At 40.3% G+C, this 24,860-nt stretch overlaps 1 protein-coding gene across 1 annotated transcript; it reads left to right on the top strand.

The window, feature by feature from the left end:
• LOC113010145 (kinesin-1 heavy chain) lies at nucleotides 1–24,068 on the top strand. The gene is made up of 26 exons (XM_026149035.1): nucleotides 1–408; nucleotides 8,151–8,238; nucleotides 8,359–8,432; nucleotides 8,516–8,620; nucleotides 9,161–9,209; nucleotides 10,634–10,689; nucleotides 10,789–10,876; nucleotides 10,969–11,093; nucleotides 11,303–11,407; nucleotides 13,497–13,642; nucleotides 13,929–14,077; nucleotides 14,180–14,367; nucleotides 14,681–14,749; nucleotides 14,964–15,170; nucleotides 16,468–16,611; nucleotides 16,731–16,922; nucleotides 17,013–17,130; nucleotides 17,642–17,697; nucleotides 18,174–18,283; nucleotides 18,500–18,601; nucleotides 18,753–18,813; nucleotides 19,474–19,545; nucleotides 19,739–19,843; nucleotides 20,009–20,225; nucleotides 20,763–20,898; nucleotides 21,164–24,068. Exons 1-26 carry the CDS (start codon nucleotides 283–285, stop codon nucleotides 21,165–21,167), a joined length of 2,892 nt encoding a protein of 963 aa, XP_026004820.1. The 5' UTR covers nucleotides 1–282; the 3' UTR covers nucleotides 21,168–24,068.
• Nucleotides 24,069–24,860: the final 792 nt, after the last annotated feature.

Raw genomic sequence — 24,860 nt, 5'->3', positions numbered from 1 at the left:
CCTGCCGGGGTGACGTCATTGTGATCCACATCCACGGTAGCAGGAGGGGTGAGGTGGCCAGCCGCTGATCCACCGGTATCATGGCTTCCTAACAGGACGGGGGGAAGTGACTGAGTGGAAAAACAAGGATTTTTGTCTAATGTCCAACTGATCATCGCCCTTTCTAGAACCTGAGATTGGGACAGAGGGGCTCGGCCTCCCTTTTCGCCTCTCACGGCCGCCCCTGAGATCCAGTATATACTTTAATTCTTCTCGTGAATTTCCATTCTTGAACCGTGGAAGATGGCCGACCCGGCGGAGTGCACCATCAAAGTGATGTGCCGTTTTAGGCCCCTGAACAGCTCCGAGGTGACCAGGGGCGACAAGTACATTCCCAAGTTTCAAGGGGAAGATACCGTCATTATCGGGGTGAGTTGATTTGTGTTGCTACCTGTTTGACAGAGCCCTCCGGCACTGGCAGCCGTACGCCATTTTTGTCTTTCGTTGACGGCAGTTAGCACCTTAGCCTGGTAGCTAGCGGCGCTAACCTGCTCACGGTTGCGTTGTTTCGCTGGCCCTCGGCTGGCGCCTCGATTCAGTGGCTCACATATAACGTGCTAAGTCTTCAGCTTTAATTTTATATACAGACTCCGGCAGGATTTAATTCCACGTTTCGGAAACAAAGCCCAGTAGTTGTTGTCATAAAAATGTCACCACTCGCGGTTGCCCTGTCATTGCTAGCGAGCTGTCATTCAACAAAGCCACAAACACAGCGACAGGTTAAAATGTCGTCGGCGGCCGCGCGCTTGCCTGCCAGTCCCATCCCTTACAAACTACAATATTATAACGATATAAATTATTCATAGAGTGTGCATCTGTAACGATAACTCTATTATGAACAGTTTGCGTCAGCATAAAGCGTAAGCCAGCTTTGATTTGGTAGTGGCTAGCAGGCTAGGCCAGCTGGTAGTTGACAGATTAGCTGGCCTCGGCTAGCTGGCTAGTATTAATACTGTAGCTTAATCAGAGCTAACATCAGATAGCCGACTAGCTGGCTGTTGAACCAACCCTTCTGCAGACCATGCACGTTTATCAGAGTATTGGATATGAGGGTGGGAATGAGGAAGAGGAAACGTGGACACACAATAACTGGGAGTGGAAATGTCCATTATCATGCAGGCCAGTTGTAGTCTGTTGGACTAAAGTGACTGGACACATTGCAGTGCTATCTTATAAAATCCATGTGTTCTCTTTTCAGGATGTTTAAACTAGAGTTTTTTGTCTTTAGTTTAATTACCCCCCTTGCACTTGATAAGGATAAAAGGCTTTGGAACAGTTACCATCACAACAAAAGAAGGAAATGCCTTGCAGTACCACGTTACCTCCATTTTACTAAACCAACAAAGAACTTGACTTGAGAACCATTTGCAAATAATGTGCACTTGATGCTTTGTCATCGCAGGCCTGTAAAGCATGTCTAGAGCAGGAGCTGTTCACACAACTTGATGCCCTGCCATTGCATGCCTCTACACAAAAGGAAGTTACCCGATCTTTATGTATTTCACAGTTACTTGTAATTAAGAAGCAAACAGCCCTAAACCTGAACTGACATATAAATTTTACAGTGTATGCTCAACAGGTGAAAGGGAGTGGCATATTATTTGAAGAAAACGTGGTTAAATATTAGTTTTTCTTGACGGCAAACTGCCTCACTCTTTGTGGACTTTGCTATCTTTATATGATATGATCACCAATGGAAATACAGCTTTAAGAGAGATTACAAGGCAATAGAAACTTGTCGTGAATTTGAGTCACGTCTTCTCGAGTAAAACTACTAATTTAGGTGGTGATTGTAGAGTACAACACAGCCATTCATTTCCTGTCAAGCAAAAACAGAGATGACCGTTAGAGCTGTGTGCTGAGTTCTTGAATAGTTTTGCTGACAATGACTTCAGGCCTCCAGCTAATAGCAGGCACACTGTCTGTGCAGCTAAGGCATGATGCAGCCCTGCCCAGTTCAGAGTGCCAGTCATAGTGGCAAAATACCAGTGCAGATTTTGAGAGACGCAAGTGTTGCGAGCCAGAAGCGAATCGTCTCTGTTGGTAAATCTGCTTCGAGAAGTACAGGACCGGCAGCAGCTCAGGGATCCTGTGTAATCCCCTGGTGTTTTTCTCTCCTGGTTACCAGCTGTTGGACCAATCAGAGCAAGTGGGCGCTGGGCAACCACTGCGGGTGGGGAGGGTAATTATTATGGTGATGTATTTTGTTTTGCAGATGCTCTTAGCTCATACTTTGTCCTTTTTGAAACAATTCAGGGCATGGACTCTGAGCTGGGACTGATACCTCAGCATCAGTGCCCACACTTCCAGCTGTAAAGAGAAGCAGCTAGACCAGTGCAGACCATTTTGATAGTGCTTAATGCTCCTTTTTAGCTTTGATATTAGCTGATTACCAACACACTTTGTCTTTTCGGAGGAATTCACGCAATACATCAGAGTTCCCCTGTAGCTCACTTTTAGGTACTCCCAGTCTTTTGGCTTGAAAGCGAGAGGTAGATGAAGTTTCCAGATGAGGTGGTATGGGTGTCGTAACTAGCTTGATTTGCCAAGAAAGCTTTGCCATCCTAGTGTGAGTGTGCAGCAGGTGAATTATTCATGCTTTCTTTCGTTCTCTGTCAGTGGTACACAGAAAGATCAGGTCATCACCCCCTTCCTTTGCTTTTACGTTTGCTATTTTCATACATTAGCCTCAGATGTCCCTCAAGAACAGCTTTGAGGTACTTTTACAAAGTGTAGTACTGCAAAAGCGTGAATGATAAATGGGAGGAAAATTATTCAAAAGAGGATATAAAAGGAAATGTTGTATAAAAAATTATATGTACTGTATGTACTGTATGTATATGAGTGCATGTGTGGTGGATAAAGAGCTACACACTAGTTTCTCCTCTTGGAATTGTTTGTTTTTCCCAGTGGGAAATAACTAAACATTATAATAAGATGCTTCTCAAGTGAGCTGCTGGTGGCAGTTGGTGGATAGTTCTGCTCTGGAAATGTGGCCATGACATGACCACACCTGGTCCTTCACCTGCTGTTAGAGGAACCTTCCAGCTCACATAGAATTTCCAAGGACAGACGCAAGCTGTAGAGTAAGGTGGCAGCACTGAAGTAGGTCCTACGTCCTAGGACTCCTAGACGGCTAGGTGGTTAGCAGCAACTAAACTCTTAAAACGAGAACTTTTTGATTACACATGTAAACGCTAAAATGAGTCGCTAGTATTGTTGGATGGTCTGCCCAAGTAAGATTGATGTGTTTGGTAGGGTTGTCACAATACTAGAATTTGAAACTCAGTACTGATACCTTGGGAAATATTTGATACCATATTGTTTTCACAAAGGGGAAGATTTTGACCCCACCCTGCAACAACCGAAGTGATGGCAAAGTCATCTCTCGAAAACTTGTTAATTTAACCTGTTAATTTTAATTTTTTCTTTCCCAATTTGAAGTTAGAGTTAATAAAATAAGTATTTAGAAGTTTTTACAGAGTATTTGGATCATTTTATCACAGATCATGAAGGTAAAATATGTTTCAGAACCTAGGCACTGATACCTAGGTCACAAACACCAATACCGGTAATACTTACTCTCTAAATAATTGAATTATTTTAGAAGAAGAACAGTATGAAAAAGTTAAGAATAAACATATAGTTAACGTTCATCGTCTATCTGCAGCAGTGTTGTGTGAAGTTGTGAATCGGCTGGAGGAGGCCACTGTTGGTATCGATACTGTTGCAAAGGTGTATTTTAATTCGATATAAATTTTTAGTATCACTTAATACAGGAGTATTGATATTTATGTATTTAATTGTGAAAACCCTAGTATGGAGAAACACAGGATAAAAAAAGTGCTTATGCAACATATAAGATGAGATAAATCAGATATACTGTATTTATCCCAAACCATGGGAACTTACTGTGTTCCAGCAGCCAAAACATTAACCATAACAACAAAAAAATCTAAATAACATAAAAAAGCTAAGTAAAATAAAACTGGACAAAACGGCGAAATCAGGTTAAAAAAATATGCAAAAGGAGCAAATTGAAACAGAAATGATATGAAATGGTTTGAAGATTTTCTGTCCTTGTGACAGCAGCACTTAAACAGATGACAGAGAAGAGTGAAAGCAGTCAACACCTTTTATTTTTTTCTGCCATATGTAAGAAAAATCCAGATTTGGGGAAAAAACCCCATGGCTGTATCATGCTTTGAATATTAAGATGCATTGGGTGTTGGTAGAATAATCTAATTGTAGCTCTATTGTCTAAGATATAACTTAATACGCCTGATAGAAAACCATCAGGAAGCAAGGGGTGTGACAGAGCACTCATAAATACTCTAACAATACATTTCACTGCAGTTACAATTACACACAGTAATCCCATTAGACATAAGTGCAGGTAACAATGAGGACTTTAAAGTCAAGCTCTGTTGTTTGCTGACAGCGTCTGGCAGTCCTGATAGTGGCTCAGCACTCTTGTTTTGGGTCAGTTTCCGGGATGTGGCTAACTGGAATGAATTACAAATGTCTTAAGATGCTGCCGGTAGGTATTGCACAGAGCTGTGCTTTAGATGCGACCGTCTGTCAGGAGGGGATTATGAGCCGGTGTGCAAATTGAGGACATCTAAGCACAGCTGCAGTCGTCTGAATGATTCCAACACCGGTAAACAGGCTGTTGCGTTTGCTGCCAGGCTATGAAGTATCTGTGACTTCACCTTGAGTAGTGAATGTGTTTGCTTTTATTCCTGGCCTCAAACTAGTAAGCTAGTAAGTGGAGCCTTCAAGGTGACAGCAGTTGCTTGTCGTCATTTTCATCTTCCTAAACAGGTGTTAACGCTGAATCTGACAGTAACTTACCTGCTGCCATGTCTGTTTTTAACCTGGGCTATCACTAATGAGGCTCTCTTGTGCTCAGACTGTTAACACATCACAGCTACGTCCTTGCCTGTACGGCTGAAAACAAGATGAGAGATCCAAACCTTCAGAGATAGCATGCCATCCCAGCTGAACTTCAGATTTGCTTGTAGCATTAGTTTTATCGCCCTGCAGTTCATCATCTTCTTCCTCATCTTGCACTTCGTCATCTTGCCAGCTATTGATTGCTATCTGACTGAAAGTCTACTTTGAAGTTTTGACTAGCCTGTGGGTCAGAGTGAGATACACTTGGCTTTTTTGAAGCAGGATGGCTCTTAAATTAGCACTAAAAGCTCAGGGTATACTTTAGTTTATTTCAAATGCTGGGAGAGAGATGTGGGATGAGAAAAGCTATATTAGATGGGAAATGCAAGCATTTAGAGGTTAACTAGAGTGCAGCTGACAAAGGCTGAATTGGGTGGAGAGTAAAAAAATACAACAGTATAAAAGCCGCCAAGGTTTTAGTTTAGGTTTATTTATTTATTTATTTTGTCCAACATCAGATGACATCCCTCCTATTAAAATACATTTCCTGGTATCTTTCAGTTTTCTCTCTTAAAAAAAAAAAGAAAAAAAAAAGGAAAATGTGTTTGGGGAAAAAATGCTTTTAAACACTTAACAACTGATGAAACACACCTAAAGTACAATTAACAGTGTTTCCCCACACGTAGACTTTACAACCATTAATGATTTTGCTGGTGAACAATGCTGCCACTCTTTATTTTTAAGGTTCAGTTACTGCTTACCAGCTAGTCCTTCTGGTGTCATGTTCTGCCATTGGCAGGCTGATCAGAACCATGTTCTGGCGAGTCTCTTGTGTCACGATCAGGGATCCACCCTGACATCACCATCTACCATTATGATGGTAGGGCTGGGCGATATATCAAAAATTTATCGTTACCGAAATTTATGACTCTCATCGACGTCATTTTGCCCATGTCGGTAAATTCGGTATTTAAAAAAAAAAAGAAAAGGCATGTGCAGGTTGGCGATGTTCATGTCCCTTTAAGATGCTGTGCTACGTTACAGACTTGACGGGGTGGAGTCACATGACTCTACTACCTGTTGAGCAGACACTGTGCGATTTTTTTTTCAGTCGCGCGAGTCAGCTCCTGCTCAAACTGTACGATTGACTCGCAGGGGTTAGAAGTTCATAGGTCACGATGCAGGGTCTCACACTATACGGCCCGATGCTCTGATGCGACCTGAGTGCTCACACTGTGCGTACATAAAATGAAGGTTATAACAGAAATTCTGTCGCTCGCTCTCCCTCTCTGTCTTTCACTCACACAGACACGCACACCACCACCATCAACTTTGCTAAATTGCTAATGAAAAACATTGATCAGGCAGCTGTGATGGAGCAGCAGTGTAGATCCAACTATTTTCACGGTTGTTGTGGTCGTGATCATTTTGTGAGGCCACATCGAAAAGGCTCGGATAAGCTTTCCAAAGTTCTACAAGTTGTGCCTCCATCGCTTGTGTCCAGATCACACGCTGCACTGCCGTGCCGCGCAGTCTTTTTTGCTGACATTTGTGTTTGCGCGTGCGCAGTGTGACAAACTGCGGTGACACCCTCACGACGGTCGCGACGACCAAGCGATTGATGATCGGGAGCTCGTCGTGAGGTGTCAATCGCTTCTCGTTACCCCACGTATACTATACGATGCATGACGCACGATGAAGGCCAAAATCGGGCCGATCGCCAAAACGGTCGCACGACTCAAAAATCGGCTCAAAATGGGCCAAAAATCGCACAGTGTAAACCCAGCATAAACCCAGCATAACAAGACGAGACACGGGTGACAATGGAGGACAATTTAAATGTTGAAGCAGCGGGGTGGTGGAGGAGGAAGAGGAGACGCTTGTTAACAAAAAAAAAAATGCATCATCAATCGTTTGGCAACATTTTGGATTCAACAAGGATGATATTGATCAAAAAATTGTTAAATGTAAACTCTGCAAAAAGACTGTTGCGTCAAGTCAAGGTAACACAACCAACCTCTTCCACCACCTGCAGCACAAGTTTTTGTTTAAGAGTTTATAGTTTTCACTAGTCACATGGCAGTGCTTAGTATTTATTATAGTTTTTTCTGTGTTCAATTGACATTTGTGTTTGTGACATTATTTGTTTACAAGTTATAGTACCTCAAGGCCTTAGCAGAGATAGGCCTTTGTCCATGATGGCATTACATTTGCACAATCATTGTTTATTTTGTGAATAGCCAATGTGAAACATATTTATTATTAAACTATTTTGTTTACAAGGGATACACATTTTTTAGAGAGCATGGTTACATATTGTATCCTACACTTTTTATTTTGTTCAGTTAATAAATCTTAACCACTAAAAGTACTTACTTACGGTGGCCCTGAATGTCTTCATTTATTTTCAGTGACATTTTACAGTCCTTTAAAGTGGTAATAATATAATTGCAATGAATAGGTCTAGGGGGAATAATATTATCAAAATAACTGGAGGAACTATGCTGCCTGCCACAGCTCCATCAAAAAAAAAAAAAAAAAAAAAACGTTTGTTTTTTTTGGCACTTGGGGTGGTTATCGTCCATTTATCGTTATCGAGGTTAACTGCTCAATTTATCGTGATATTGATTTTAGGCCATATCGCCCAGCCCTAGTAGGCCTTATGTTGTAAGCTAGAAGGCCACAAAAAACAGAACTTTTGCAGCAGGTGGAGAGGCAGTTAGTGGGCTGCTCCACTGTGCTGTGAAAGACTGCAGAAGAAGAACTACTGTCACCAAGTGCAGAACATCTGTAGCAAGAAACTGTTTGCATAAGCAGCTGATTACTCATCTGTTATTTATTGTAACAAAGTATTATTTAGTAATCCAAGTAAATAATATTGTGTAGTGGGTCCCCATGTCTATCTTTGAGTTACTGTAGATGAATCTATGCTGCTGCTGCTGCTGGACATTTTTTTAAGTTTGTATAACTTACAGCCTGCTGGACAGCTTCCATCAGGAAACACCTATCCGATTCTGGGTGGGAACATGGTCCGTAGTGAATTCCTATTGTGTCTGTTAGTGAAAGAAACTATTGTACACACATCTGTTTACAAAACGCAAGTCGGTTTATTTTTCAGAGATTGCAGATTATTGGCTTTCTTTTTTTTCTTTTTTCTTTTTTTTACTGTCATTAATACTCCTCCTCCTTTTTTTTCTTATTTTTTCCCCCTGCAGGGTAAACCTTACATGTTTGACAGAGTGTTTCAGTCAAATACAACACAAGAACAAGTGTACAACGCCTGCGCCCAAAAGATTGTAAAAGGTGAGGGGTCGCTTTTATTTTTGTAATCATTTTATATTTCTTTGTTTACAGGCATTTACACAGCAGATCAGTTGAATCTTTGCTTTACTAAGTTCTGAGTTGTTTTGGGTTTTCTTGTAGATGTTCTCGAGGGTTATAATGGGACAATTTTTGCATATGGGCAGACATCATCTGGTAAAACACACACCATGGAGGTAAGGATGGCCTCCAAGTCTTGTCTTCAATAAAATTTTCATTTGACTTTGAGACATTACAGTAATTTGTTCTGTGTTCCCAGGGGAATCTCCATGACACAGATTCAATGGGAATTATCCCCAGGATAGTGCAAGACATCTTCAACTACATCTATTCCATGGACGAAAACCTAGAGTTTCATATCAAAGTAAGAAGACGGGATGCACAATACAGTGATCCAACAGATAAAAAGTTTTTTATAAAAAGTGCAGTTTTTACTCCTTAAAACTGAAGTTACATTTTCAGATATATAGCTAAGATCTGAGACTATGAGTGCAAGAGACAAGCTGCTTAGTTCCTTCTTTTTTTGTAGCCTGCGGTTATTCTGTGTTTCTTATGCCTGAGACAATATAAGAGACGGAGAAGGGTGATATGCTTTGAACTGCAATGTCATATTTCCTGTTTGACCCACCTCCTTTGAGCTCTGCTCTTATGTTAAAGCCCTTACTGTGAAACTGTACTAAGTACCAGATTTTAACTGTCTGCTGCTGCTGTATTTGAAGTATGTGTGAAGAAATGAATTAAATCATTTAATCAAAAAGATCCAAGAAACAATTACAAACTACACTCTTCAGACCTTCGCACATCTTTCTCTTAGAGTAAGGCAGATCGATGAGTGTGCATCTGGATTGTTTAGTTTGTTCCTTCAGTTTGGCCCTGCATAATGAGATTGTTTATCTGTTTACAGGTTTCATATTTTGAAATCTACTTAGACAAGATCCGGGACCTTTTGGACGGTAAGTGTCAAACATTTCTCATCTCCTCTAATTGTACCAAACTTTGGTAACACATGTCAAAGGAGAAGTCTGTGAAATGGAAATTAATGAGCAGCAGTTAGAAGCACGGTGTGGCAGTTGTTAGCTGTATATGTACAGAATTGCAAATGTAGGTAATTTTGTAAGTGCAACAATGTATAAAAACATCTAAAAACTAAGCATAGGAGCAGGCTGTTTCAAGAGAAATATTTCTTTTGTTTATTTGTATTTTATTTGATCTTAATCACGTATTTCCATGCTTACACATTTTGAGTCATATATGTTTACACTATCAAGTACAACTTTATAAAGTGCTCTATGAATAGTGGGATGATGTATACTTTCTTTACCAAGTCGCTGGCATCTTGACTCAAGATAGCAGAAATAGAAAGATGACCAAAGGGAGGGGCGGTTTTTAGTTGGTTGCATGAGGATGCAGAGTCAGGACAAGTGATTTTACTGATGCTTACTGAGGTCTAGCAAGCTTGTTAACATGTGAGTTTGTGGCCTTGTTTTACGTATCTTGAATTGCCATCTTCACTGTCTCAGTGAAAATTGCAGGTAAAGGTAAAGAAAGAAACTTGCCATCTTTAATTCAAGATGCACTGTATTATCAAAAATCACTACTACACAAGTGCGTAGCATGCGTGTTATGCTAACAGTACAAGTACACACTATATATTCATATCAAAATGAGCTGCAGAAGCTGATCCTCAGTGTTTTGTTGTGTCAGTTGTGCTGTGCCTTAAATCTCTCTCAGTACCAGTTCTTATATTGCCCTACATTGCATAATAAGGTTTTGTCGTCATTTTTTAATAAACTACGTGTTTTATTATTAATTGTAAAAAAGTTACAGGTCGTCATATTTCTTGCTGATTGGGTTTTTCTGGCTTTGTTTGTTGTAAACGATCTAAAAGGAAATGGTTTAGAAGTCCAAGACAGTGAAGATGTAGAAATGGCAGAAGACTGAACACACATGAAGATATGAATAATAAAACTTTCTGGTCGGATAAAGGGCCTTTATATGGCCAGTGCAGGAACAGCGAGTATAATGGGTCCATAAGTTTCAATACATCTACAAGTCTCGCCACTTGGCAGCATTGTGAAATGCCACAGGGCACTAATTTAGACAGTAATTTTGAAATGTTATCTAAATTTAATTTAATTTGACTGGTCACTGGAATGTACTTATACAGAGAAACCAGTCAAATATTGACAAAACAAAAAGCACTTGTTTGCTGTTTTATGGTTTTAAAGGCTTTTTCCCTGCCATTTCTGTTGCGTCTATAGATTTCATTTCAGGATTCTTTCTAATGTCATGGCTTTGTCTTTTATAATGCCTTTGAATTAAATGTTTATAGTTCAAAATTAGTTTGTAAGGCTGATTTATTCCAATTTACTTCCAGTGTCAAAGACCAATTTGTCAGTGCATGAAGACAAAAACAGAGTACCTTATGTCAAGGTGAGACCTACTCATATATATATCAGATTTCAACAAACTGGTAAAACCTGCTGGAAAGAGAAGACCAAGAGTCTAACCTCATGTTTTCCTTTTTTAAAGGGCTGCACTGAGAGATTTGTCTGCAGCCCAGAGGAGGTCATGGATACAATTGATGAAGGAAAAGCTAACAGACATGTAGCAGTTACAAGTAAGATACCACCCTCTGTCATGAATCTATTTACTGTAGATTTTGTATTTTATAGGCTGATGATGTCTGACCCAATGTCGCCTCTCCCTCAGACATGAACGAGCACAGCTCCAGGAGTCACAGTATCTTCCTGATCAACGTTAAACAGGAGAATACTCAAACAGAGCAGAAGCTCAGTGGAAAGCTGTACCTGGTAGATCTGGCTGGTAGTGAAAAGGTAAGCTGGAACATTTGTTACATATTGGCCTCAGTGGTATTCATTCTGGTATTCATTCTGCTCTAGCAGTAAATTAGTGATAAATTATTGTAATATAAATTGTTCCTTTTGTTTTTTTGTTTTTTTTTTTTCATGTAGTGGCAAATAATTCGGGCTACAATCCATTCTTTTTGTTGACTATTGAACTTTATTTATTCTGTGATTCTCAGGTCAGTAAAACAGGTGCTGAGGGAGCAGTGCTAGATGAAGCCAAGAACATCAACAAGTCCCTGTCATCCCTGGGAAATGTCATCTCTGCATTGGCTGAAGGAACGGTCAGTACTACTTTGTTATAGATTTTAGACTCTTACTGTGATTCAGCAGTGTAAAACAAAGGAGGTTTTTTTTTTTTTCTTCCATTTAAACTTGAATGTCCCACCATCCTAACACGTGCAAATGCAGCTGATGTCAAAGAATGTAGTAGTCACCTCACAAATTACTGAAGAACTACAAACCTGCAAAAACTACCCAAAAAACAAAGCATTTGAGGCATTTACTAAAAGTTCACTTATGGCCCTCAATCATATACCGGCTCCCTAAATGCTATGAAAAGCCCCGCTTTTAAGAATGCTTCAAATGTGTGCCAATTTCTCCTTTTTAAGAGGTCTGTTTATGAGTATTTTTTGATCGTGTCTAGGATTTTTATTATTTATTTTGGATGAATAATTATCCATTTGCTAAAGGTGTTTTATATCTGAAGTCTGTCTTTGGTTCAAAACATTATGAAAAATAATTTGGTTTTCACAGCATAATGTGGTGTATTCAGCATAATAAGCATTAAATCTGTTATAACCTCAGGCTATGCTCTTTTGCCTCATGCTTCTGTTGCATTTTGAAGCAGACAGGCATTACTGTTATTGTAGTAAACAGAAGCAAAGTCGGTACCGACCAGCTGCACAACCCCAGGCTTGGTGTGCTTGTTGAAAAACCACAGTCCTTTTCTGTGGTCTTGATGTGAAAGTAACATTTTCAGCCTTCTACAGGTTCTTTGTGCTGCAGTAACACTTACGCAGATTTAAAAAAAAAAAAAAAAAAGCAAAAACATTTCTCCCAGCAATTTTCATTCTGATTTCACCCTTTTCATTTTGATCAACGATTGGTCTGATGTAGAGACTCTTGGCTTTGTAAACAACCTGAGGCGGGCAATGGTGTAAAACAAATGAGCTATTGTCCACAGATGTCTTGCTTACCGTTACTGTGTGTAGGAGTGTGATGTATAGGAGGCCGTTTCAGCTTAGCCATTTGGATAAATGTGAATCATATATCAAGTTATTATTTAAATGTCTGTTTTTTTTTCTAAACTTGTGAGACCTGTAATATAGGCGGATAAAGGTTTTTAACCCTCAGCTGTAAAAGGCTGATGGGGTATTGTCGTCAACAGCGATGCCTCTAACCTAAACCATGCCTCATGACCAAAAAAATGTACCCAACTTGTCCACATTTCAAGCATTCAATATGTCTTTTAGTGGTTAGCTTTGTCATTGCTAACCATTAAAAGACATATTGACATCCAGTTGATTCTTTTAAAAATAACCTATCAAAACCAAGTGGTAGAAGTTGCTCAGGCAGGTCAAGTTAATGTCAGTGCTGTTTCAGAACAATATAAGGACTCAAAATGCCCTACCAAATGGTTGAGCAGAACATTAAAGGGTTGATGTTTTATTCAATATGACTCAAACTGAGTGACTGAGCCCAGAAACTTGTAGGATTGGTAGCTATCTTTGTGTGTGATGAGATCAGGCAGGAAGAAAAGAGGAAGACCTGAGAGGTTTGGTGTGACAGACGAGAGTGTTAAGGATAGGCTGAGTAAGTAGGTGATCTACTGTGGCCATACCTAATAAGAGAGGGGCCGAAAGAATCAGAAATTTTACCTAGTTAGTATTGTTAATATATGCTGTAAATTTGTAGGTAAATCATATTGAAAAAAGCTGACTTCCAGGCCTTTTAATGTTTCTTCACTTTTTATTGGTTGTTTAATTTCTGGTAAATATATTAATTGACTGCGCCTGTCCTTCAAAAGTGTCCTCTGTCGAAAAGGTTGAGTATCTCTGTTGACAATGCCACCTTCTCTGAGAACCTGATGCATATCTTATCCTGTCACTGATATTAGTCACTAATGTCAGTGACTACACATGTGCTGTGGTTTAAAAAAAAAAAAAAAGCTTTTCTTTTTCTCTAAAGCTTTTATTTATTAATTTTATTTCAGGGAATTGAGCTATATGTGATGACTATAAAACATTTAGTTATTATTAATCCTAATTTCATATTTATGGGACTAATTGCAGAGCTGATGTTTTACTTGTGTTTGAATACAAGTGTGCTTTTCTGTCATTGAATTTTATGTTTTTTGTTGCCCATTTCAAGGCTTACATCCCTTACCGAGACAGCAAGATGACCCGTATCCTGCAGGACTCGCTGGGCGGTAACTGTCGAACCACCATTGTCATCTGCTGCTCACCTTCCTCCTTTAATGAGGCTGAAACCAAAACCACCCTAATGTTCGGGCAGAGGTCAGTAGGCTGATGGAAAATTTTCAACTGTGTTGGTTTTGTCAAAACAAATCCGCTTCACGTCCCACTTTGACATTACAGAAAATGTTTTCATATAAATTAAGCAACTACATTAGAAAATGTAATTATAAATATCAGATTTACAACAAAGCAGAATATAAAGTTATAAAAAAAATACTTGTTAAGTTTCAGATGGTGCATTTATGTGCCATTTTCCTTGTAATGAATAATGATGCATGAGGTTTTTCTCTGGTGGAAAACAAAAATGTATTTCTTCATAATCCAGAGCAAAGACCATCAAGAACACAGTGACAGTGAACATTGAGCTGACAGCAGAGCAGTGGAAGCAGAAGTATGAGAGAGAGAAGGAGAAGAACAAGACCCTGAGGAACACCATCACGTGGCTGGAGAATGAGCTGAACCGCTGGAGAAATGGTGAGGCTGTCGTCTAATCCTTTCTCAGTGCCGTTTATGTGCGCATGAAAGAAACAACTCTTCTTCCATCTACTGAACACACGTTTTCCTGCTGCTCCTCAGGTGAGAGCGTGCCAGTGGAGGAGCAGTTTGATAAGGAGAAAGCCAACGCCGAGGTGCTGGCCCTGGATAATGTTATAAACGAAAAGGCGGCCTCCACGCCCAACGTGCCCGGCGTTCGGCTCACTGACGTGGAGAAGGACAAGTGTGAAGCAGAGCTGGCCAAACTCTATAAACAGCTGGATGATAAGGTGCGTTTGTCAACCTGTGTGTGACAGGTTTTAAACAATTACTACTTAGTAAATGTGAAAATGCGACAACAGTTAAGTTATACCAGTAACTAAAGATTGATTCCCGTCAGACTTTATTCTGCTTCCTTTTCATTGGGAAGTAGAAGTCTGAGTCTTCTTTTGAAAATCTTCAGTTATTAAATGAGAAAAATGTTCCTTTAATCATCCAGACCATTCTTTGTTTAACCAGTGGTCTTTCACCTTGTAATTGTCTACTTGTGGTGTTTGGCCTGGCGTAAATGCTGATGTTGCCGTCTGTCTTTACCCTTTACAGGATGAGGAAATCAACCAGCAGAGCCAGCTGGCTGAGAAGCTGAAGCAACAGATGCTGGACCAGGAGGAGGTGAGTACTGGAGGTCTAACAGGTGGCGTGGAGGCACAGATGCAGAGTGAACTCGTGATCTTTGTAGCTTCACAGGAGCGAGGAAAAACGTGAAGCTGTCACATCACTATGAAAAATGTTTTTATTGGACTTAAAATGCAGTCAGCTTTCCTTATTGTTGCAATGACACGTTTAAAAGAATAAAACAAAGTTAAGCTGCTTTTCCTTCATCCAGCTTCTAGCCTCTTCCCGCCGTGATCATGAGAACCTCCAGACAGAGCTGAACCGCCTCCAGGCGGAAAACGAAGCCTCAAAGGAGGAGGTGAAGGAGGTGCTGCAGGCTCTGGAAGAGCTGGCTGTCAATTATGACCAGAAGAGCCAAGAGGTGGAGGATAAAACCAAGGAGTTTGAGACCATCAGCGAGGAGCTCAGCCAGAAATCGGTGAGCCCGGAACAGATATCAGCATGCTCATAGACTCAGTGATACTTTAATTTCATTCAGGTGCCTTTTACGTGTCCTTTATAGTGGCCATGTTAATATGCAACACACAGACACAGCGCTATAATTAAAGCCTTTAAAACCTGCGGGGATTAAAAACTAGAACTGACACACACATTCACCCGGCAAACATGTGCATATTAATTGGTGCTGCAGAACCTTTGTTTCTGTAAGTAACTGAACCATGTTCCATAAAGTGGAGAAGTACTTGGCAGACTGACTAAATGCCTTCATTCTTATTACGTGCCTCAAGGCAAAAACATTAATTTATGATTTTACAAAGGTAATTACACCCTCAAATAAGTCTCAATGCCTGTTTACAAGAACGTATTGAAAAAGCAGCAGAGGAGTGAGGGAGCAATGCCTGTAGTAGTAGTAGCCTTTTGGCCACATAAGTTGTCGTGTGCAGGGTCAGAGAATGTGGAGGAAACTTTAATTGGCATGCACTGATCCAGTTTTTTCCACTTGCAGACTGGAAATCATTCTTGTGTCTGTACAGCAGAATCCGTCTGGATATTGCTTCCCTGACTTTTTTTTTTTTTTTTTTAATCTAACAGACACATATAAAAAATAACATAAGATTATGGAATTTATATCTATCAGTATGCTAATTAGATCAAAATGCATAGAATAAATAACATCATAACATAAACATAAATAACATGCTTCTCTCATTTTAGCTCAGTGTGAGAGTGAGTAGGTCACTAGTTGCTGTTATTAATTATAGGTTCACCTGCTCACATACAGCTGAAATAATATTAATTGCACAAGTTTTACTTGCAAGTGCAATAAAATATTCCCAGCATGTGCTATACTTGAACACAGTGATAGAGAGATGCCTGACAGGGAAAGATGAACACGCATGCACCAGTACACCGGTTGTATTGTTGTATTATAGAGAATAGCACTGAATTAAATTCAAATATTGGTTAAGAAGCAAGAGGGACAGCTCAGGCTGAAGAGCTTGGAGACAGTTGTGAATATATTGGACAAAGGAATATTGAAGATGGAGCAGATAGGAAGGAGGAAAAGAGGAAGACCACAGAATGTATGGATGTAGTGAAGGAGGAAGTGCAGATGGTTGGTGTTGGGTTGGGATAGGATGAGATGGAAGTCGTTTATCTGCAGTGACCCCTAAAAGGGATCAGCCAAGAGAAGAAAAGGAGGAGCAGTGACAACGTTAGTGCTGAATCGTTCAATAGCAGTTAACTTTGTATTAATACTTTCTCTTTTCTTGCAGTCCATCCTGTCATCTCTGGACTCTGAGCTTCAGAAGCTGAAGGAGATGTCCAACCACCAGAAGAAGAGGGTGACTGAGATGATGTCATCACTGCTTAAAGACCTAACTGAGATTGGCATCGCTGTAGGCAGCAATGACATTAAGGTACTGAGCTGATTTCTGCACTTTCTGGTTCAGCTTCTATCCATCTTTTCCAGTTTTTGTTCCTCTTTTTCTCATTTCTTTTCCCACTATGTGGTCTTAACGTCGGTTTTTCATTTCAGCAACATGATGGTGGCAGTGGTCTGATTGATGAGGAGTTTACAGTGGCCCGTCTGTACATCAGCAAGATGAAGTCAGAAGTGAAGACGATGGTGAAACGCTGCAAGCAGCTAGAGGGAACCCAGGCAGAAAGCAACAAGAAGATGGATGAGAACGAGAAGGAACTGGCTGCCTGCCAGCTGCGCATCTCCCAGGTATGTGGAAACGAACCGAAAACGGCACAGTGAATCACGGCTTTCACTGGCACCTATGTATTTACATGTGCCTCTTTCCTCTGTCCAAAGCACGAGGCTAAAATCAAGTCCTTGACTGAGTACCTGCAAAATGTGGAGCAGAAGAAGAGGCAGTTGGAGGAAAATGTGGATGCTCTCAATGAGGAACTTGTCAAGCTCAATGCTCAAGGTACGTCACTCTATGAGGGAAGGGCAGGAATTAAAGCACTGGCACTCACTCAAAGTCCGCTTTAACCTCCTAAGACCTGAACTCTTCCACGGCATGGATTTTTAATTTCTCTTTGATATTTGGTCATATTGGGGCCCGATGAATGTAAAAACAAAGAATTACCAGATTTATTTATTTATTTTTTTTACCTTATTTTTGTTTTTAAGAAAAATAAGAGCCAAGTATGAGGACAGTATAATGTCCTTGTAAGTGGATACCAGGCCCTTGTAGAGCAAAATTCAGTATTTTGGTCTAAATAAAATGTGATGTCCACATATGTGGACGCCAGGTCCTAGGAGGTTAAGACGACGTGCAGTCTAGCAGAAATAAACAAGCTTTCACGGCTGGTTAAACTCAGTGTGGTTTCCTACAGAAAATAATGAGTTCACTTTGAGGATCTTTTGTACAATGCATTCAGCACTTTGTCCTTTTGATGTCAGTGAATAATGGGGAATTGTTTTCTGTTATACAGAGAAAGTCCATGCTATGGAGAAAGAGAACGAGATCCAGACTGCCAATGAAGTCAAGGTGTGTTCCTCATTCCCAATAAACAGGATGTTAAAAAACAAACAAACATCAGTTTTATTTTAGGGAAGTATTTTATTATTGACAGGAAAATTACACACTCACGTATTTTATTTTTAATTTCTGTTTCTTAATTTTATTGTCTTATTTCTGTGTTGGTGTGTGTTTTTACCTTTATTGGGCTGGCTGTTTCACATCAGCTGATGACGGCCAGAAGAGACATTAAGAACAAGTGGTCCTTTGAGTCTCATTTTGTCCTGCCATATAATAGTGTGAGATCAATTGTGGGTGCATAAAATGCCACATAAAATGTTCTCAGTGGCGGCCTTTGGCTGACTATTGTTACTAAAATATGTCACTCCCATGCTAATGCTAAATGTCATCCTGGTAATTTTTTGTATCCCATTATCATTTTTGCTTGTTTATTAGTCAGTGAAAATTTCCTTTGACTCTGATTATCTGTTTATGTCTGTGTTCAGGAAGCAGTGGAGAAGCAGATCCACTCCCATCGTGAAGCTCATCAGAAACAGATCAGCAGCCTGAGAGACGAGCTGGACAACAAGGAGAAGCTCATCACCGAGCTGCAGGAGTAAGGCTTTACAATGTCCGGCTGCCTTTTTCGTCAGTCTTTGTCTGTGCACATAGATGCAGTAGTGGGACATGGAAACCCACAGTCGAACAAATATTTATGCAAAGTTTAATTGAAACTGCATGGAGGTTCATGAGAAGAGTAGAAAAAGTGCACTCAGGACTTGGATATGTTGACTGAGACATACTTACTATGATTTTATTTTGTTTCTTCTAGTCTGAATCAGAAGATCATGCTGGAGCAGGAGAGACTCAGAGTGGAGCATGAGAAGCTCAAATCCACCGATCAGGAGAAGAGCCGCAAGCTGCACGAGCTCACGTATGTTTACTGTCCACTGGCCGCCATTTTCTGTTTGTTTTGCTCTTCACTTTCAAGATGCAACAAAAAACAACTCTGTCAACGCGCAGTTTTGTTATAGTTTTTTAGAATTTCATATGTGATGTATTATTGTTCTTTTGTTCTTCTTCAGGGTGATGCAGGACAGGAGGGAGCAGGCCAGACAGGACCTGAAGGGTCTGGAAGAGACAGTGGTGAGTTCATTGAAATTGTCTGATAAATAAAGTACATGGGTTTGAACAGTCTGACCAGGTGTCTTTGACTACTCAGCTTAGTATTCTTTTTAATCCCAGGAGAAGGATGCCATCTGCTTTTATATTTAACTCCCTTGATCTTATTTTGAAACTTGAGCAGTCTAGTCCCCGTTTCCTCTTCCGCTGGCTCGCTGTAGTGGTCGTCATTGTTATTCTGTTTTACCAAAGTCCAACTCACAGTGTTGGACTGCAGCACTCTGTAGTCTTTGTTCAGCTCTGGAAGTCCTCTGAAAGCTAGTGCGCCACTCTAATCAGAACATACAACAGATGGAGAGCTGTGCTTTGCTGAGGTCTCTCTGAGGCTGAGGAGCAGAAGCCTGCAGTCCAGTACTGTGGAGTTGAAGATGACTTGTGGTGCAGAAGAAACATTGGGCAGCCGATTCTATTGCTGCATGATTAATTTATCACAAAATGCTCTGCTGTTAAAATATTTTGAGAGGAGCATGTTATGAACAGCATTATTTGGCATGCTTGTGTCTTACTTTTGCATACATACACACTACCATTAAAAATGGGATTCACCTTTGTAGGAAACACACTGTGTTTGTTTCATTATTCCTGCAAATGAGTTTAGAATACACTTTTCTGTTTTTATTTCAGGCTAAAGAGCTGCAGACTCTGCACAACCTGAGGAAACTCTTTGTCCAGGACCTGGCCACCCGAGTAAAGAAGGTGAGCATTCACAGGATGACAGGCAGCTTACCAAGAAATATTTATGTCTGTAGAGAAGAACTTTGAGTTTAAAAAGAGAGAGAGCACACCAAAAATCACATGCAGCAATAAACAAGGATGTGGTGACAGATGGGAGGCGTGTATATTAATCTCTGTTCATGAGTCACATCTGTATGTTTTTTATTTTGTGCAGAGTGCTGAGATGGACTCAGATGACACAGGTGGGAGTGCAGCTCAGAAACAGAAAATTTCCTTTCTTGAGAACAATCTTGAACAGCTCACCAAGGTTCACAAACAGGTACGAGACAGACGTGCACACCTTTTGTTTTTGTTTTTTTGTTTTTTGTTCATGCCATATTTTTGTTTGCCTGTTGTAGCGCAACTCATCTTCCCTTGTTGGCACTTATGTATGAAGCTAAAATGACTAAATGATTTCCACGTTTTCACGCAAATTGTCCCACAGCTGGTGCGTGATAATGCAGACCTGCGCTGTGAGCTTCCTAAACTGGAAAAGCGTCTTCGAGCTACGGCTGAGCGGGTCAAGGCCTTGGAGTCTGCTTTGAAGGAAGCCAAGGAGAACGCCGCCCGCGATCGCAAGCGCTACCAGCAGGAAGTGGACCGCATCAAAGAGGCCGTCAGAGCCAAGAACATGGCCAGGAGGGGACATTCAGCCCAGATTGGTTAGTAGGAATGAACAGGGCGAGGAACACCCCTCACCATTCTTCCTTTTAATTACGACAGAAAGTCAACATTTTAATTTTATGGTGGCTCAAAGGAGAACATCGTGTTGCTGTTTTGCAGAAGATTTTGCTAACCTGTATATGAATATCATTTAAATAGAAAGCTGAATTTACTTTGAAAAAAAAAATACACCAGCTTTGTGTTGGTGTATTTTTTTTTATTTTTTTTATATCTACTGGATTTCTCAATTATTTGATACCAAATATGAGTATTTCTTTTTCTATCTCTTTAGATTATATGTGTTGAAAGGTACTTTAATGGGAACCTGTTAGGCTTATGTCTCTGCTTTTTCCCCCTGAAGTTCTCTAAGATTAGCTTTGTATGATTGACAGTTCAAAATAATCCACATTCATCTTATACCAGGCCTCGGTGCATTCCTGCTGTTTTGGCTCCACTGTAGCTTTTGTCTGATTGGCTGCCTGTCATAAAGCAAACGGTCGTCTTCTAAAGGTAACTTGTCTTCCTCTTCTGCTCAGCCAAACCCATCAGGCCTGGGCAGCAGCCAGTGGCATCCCCCACCCACCCCAACATTAACCGCAGTGGAGGAGGCTTCTACCAGAACAGCCAGACGGTGTCCATCAGAGGAGGGGGCAGCAGCAAGCCTGACAAGAAGTAAGTAGTTTGTAGTTGTTAGGTTTTTTTTTTTTTGTTTTTGTTTTGTTTTTTCTCACACAGCAATTCTTAAAAGTACACAATAACGCATCAAAAGCCAGGCATGGTAGACTTTCATTAATATCCAGGAGTACTGAAGATATCCTGTTAAAAATCATTTTTATTTATTGTACAACTGAAAACTTCTTAAGTTAAATGAAAGTAGTCTTCACTAATGCACTTCACTAATTTTTTTTTTTTTAATATATATATTTTTATTATGTAGCTGAAGAGCAGCAGAACAGAAGGACGACACCACAGAAGAAGCCAATATCACCCCCCGCCCACCCCGACAGCCTGTCATTCCATTACAGCGAACAGACTCCTCGTCGCTGCTTTGGAACCACGAAGGAGTTTCTGAAATATAAATATATATATATATATATATAAATATTCCCAGCTTGTACAGCTCCAGCCCCCCCACCATCACACCTCCACCTACCCACCCCCCTCTCCCCGACGTTCTAATCATGACTTATCTCTTTTTCTCTTACTGGATATAATAAAAGAAAGAAGACAACAGTTTTAATTTACAAAAAGCCAAGATAATATTCTTATTCAGGCAACCAAACGCAGTCTTGAGCGAAGCCTCGGCGAGCGAAACCGCAGCGCGACTCGAATGTGTAGCTTCGGGTTTGTTGATTTTATTTAGTTTTTTTCTTTTTCGTTTTGCACAGTCTGTCGTCATCTGTCGTCGTGCGAGTAGTTCTGCACTGTGCCAAGCTGAATGTAACGGTCGAAAGATCCAAAAAATTCATAGAAATAAACACCTAATACTAAAAAAGACCAAAAAAAAAAAACGAAGAGGAGACCCTACAGTGAGAAACAGCTTGACCCTATAAAGCTAACCTCTGTACAGTTCATTGTTATTATTATTATAATTATTATTATTATCATTGGCTGTTAACCACACTTTTCTCTGGGTAGATTTTACATGCTTCTTTAAGGGAAAAACAAAAAAGTACAAAAAAATGTTTTGAATTGACTAGATGGCGTCGAGCACTACTGTTCTGTCTGATCTTGTTGTACAGTTGTAAAATTGGCACTACTGCACACGTTTCCCTGGAGAGACGAGGCTAAACACAAGGATTAAACTAAAGCCAAGAAGACGTGCAACAGTGTACCGTAGGTGTATTTACCTAAATACCTGTGGAGGCCAACTGTTTTTAATATTAAGTTAAAAAAAAAAAACTATACTCGTTAATGGTGGCTTCATGAGAAAGATGCAAAGAATGTAGAATGAAGGGAAAAGAGAGGAGGAGGATCCGGTTAACACAACAGACTTCCACCTTTTAGCATAGCCTATGCTACGTAGCTAAATGTACTGTTTTTACTTCTCTCAGTGGTTAATAATGACGTGTTAATGGAAGCTGTTTAATATCTCTCTGCACATTGGAGCACATAGATTGCAAGTGTATAGATGGAAATAGCACACGAAGCTCGTCCTGTCCTCGCTGGGTCCCTGTCGGTAACTCGTCTCCTTTCACTCGTGTATTCAGGACCTCTTCTTTTTTTTGGTTCTTGTTACTAGTTTGACTGTTGAATCCCTACAGTGTCATGTTTTCTTTTTCAAGGGTGCCTCGCTTCTTCCGTCTTCCCTCCCCACACCTTATAGATTAAAAGACCCGTAACTGTATGCGCCCCCTTTCGGTTATAAATTAGCAGAGTGTCATGCTGGGTTTTATGTACTGTATCTCTTTCTTTGTTCCATAGATGGTGTAGATTTCTATTTCAAAGTGGGGGGTAATGATGGGCGGGTGGAGTGGGATCGTTCAGTTGATGGGTTAAACCTTCGCCGCTGATCAGCCAGTCAGGGAGAGCGGGGTCTATAATTGCACAATGATCTTCTGTTATCATCTGGAGGAAGGGTCTATTTAACTAAATCTAACCAGGGGTGTAGATTTTTTGTGTTTTTGTTTTTTGTTGTTTTTTTTTAGTGGGTTTTTTTAAATTGTTATTAATTTCCCATCACATCTTTATTTTAACCCTGTGAAGCCCCACTGCATTTGGCAAAGAGCTTGTTGTGATTGTAATCCCAGCATGAGAACACTAACATCTTGTGCAAGTGCAATATACTGTAAAATACACTGTATATCAGTCGGCCGGCAGGTGTGATCAGGGTGTGGTTGCAGTGGTAGTACCTGCCCAATCCTCCTTTTTGTGTTGCGTTTACTTTCACTGGTGTCAAGTCCTCGGTGTGTGTGCTCTCTTTCTTTGATCACTCTTTCTGAAAAGCTGAGACATGTTGCAGATCTTTTGTTTTGTTGTTTTATATAAACCTCATATTCTATATCAAATCTACTGCAGCTGCTGTAATGGAAAGTTAACAAAAGTGCACAGATTGTATAAAAAATCACATATGACCCAAAGTTTTGAGTTTGAAGCTTTTTAGGAAGATTGGTCAAAGAAACTTCTACTGAAAAAGGATACGTTTTGAGACTGGTGGAACGAATGTAGCTGGAAAACAAAAGGAGGGGAAATGATTTTGGCTAAAACCTGTTATCTCCATACAGGAAAGCTGGGTGTAAAACAGCACTTCTTTAGCTGCACTCAGATTAAAAAACACTCCACATGTGGCTGTTTTTGAGTGGAGGAGGGGAAGAAAAGTTTTGACAACTGCTTGTTGTCGCTGAAGTGTATTCAGTTGTAATAATTACGCTCTGCAAGATGCAGGGAGGAGTAGCTCCCTGCATCTATGACAGGACAGTGTTTGGTGTCTTATGGAGACGGTTTATACCATCTGTGTAACCTTCTAGATTTAGCTGAGACATTGCCGCGTGGACCTCAAGATGTTCATCCTTTGACCTCCCACCAAAACTGGACACGAAATGGGGAATAAATACAGCAAAAAGATAAATACGTGTGTTTACCTAAATTAAATTTTGCATTAATTCTAAATTAAAAGTGTAGCCACTTTTTTTTTATTACTGTGTAATAGTTGGTCAGTTTTTAAAAGGACAGTTTTGGGGCTCCATCAGTGGACAAGGTACTGGATCATTCCTGGAGAACTGGGGCACAAATGGCTGGGCTCTGATACGGACGGAGACGGGACGTTAATGAGATCAGTTTTGGATTGACTGCATGATGTAAATGTATGTGTGATTAAATAATTATGAGGAAAAAAAACTGCCCCCTCTGTGTTCTGTCATTTGACTCTTGTGAATGTGGAGATGGGTTTCACGTGCCTGTTTCTCTTTTACGTACATACACTGGTCGACTACTTTTTTTTTTTTTTTTTTTTTTTTTTTTTTTGGTTTGTGGCTTTGTTCTGAGAACTCTCCTGGAATTAGAGATGGGGTCTTCTTTCATGCTTTAACACAGTCACTTCAAGCAAATCCAGGTACATATAAAATATTTCCCCAGTCTTAAGTGGAGGGATTTGCCACTGAGTGGCATCAGCCCACTAGATGGTTTTACAAAGTGTGAAAATTGCTGTGAGGAAAGCTGCAGTTAGCTAACACAGAAAGACAGCAACTCACACCTACAGCCATTTTAGAATCACCAATAAATCCAATTTACAGTCATGGCAAAAAGAAAGTACACCCTCTGTCAGTTCAGGTTTTACATATAATTAAAGAAGGGCGTAAAATTTGGTGAATACGACCTCAGATGAATGAAATACATGACGTATTGCATGAAGATGAAGCCAAAGTGCAGAAGCAGTACACCTTACTGCTTCATCGTGAATTAAGAGGACAAGTAGCATGTGATCATTTGCAAGTGTGAGCGCCTTGACTAAAGCAAAGGTCTTGGCAGTTTGCTGGTCTGAAGCATTTAGGTGTGTGTAAACACAAGGCCAAGGAGGAGAGGGACCAGCAGTGGTCTTAGAGAAGCAACTTGCTGCCCATTATATTTAAGAACTGACAGGGGATATACTTGCTGTCCTGATGACTGAACCCATCTTTGAAAAGTTTGCAAACACA

The sequence above is a fragment of the Astatotilapia calliptera genome, chromosome 18 (assembly GCF_900246225.1).
Source record: "Astatotilapia calliptera chromosome 18, fAstCal1.2, whole genome shotgun sequence".
NCBI classification, from domain to species: domain Eukaryota; kingdom Metazoa; phylum Chordata; class Actinopteri; order Cichliformes; family Cichlidae; genus Astatotilapia; species Astatotilapia calliptera.
This window is presented reverse-complemented; position numbering and strand designations above follow the sequence as displayed.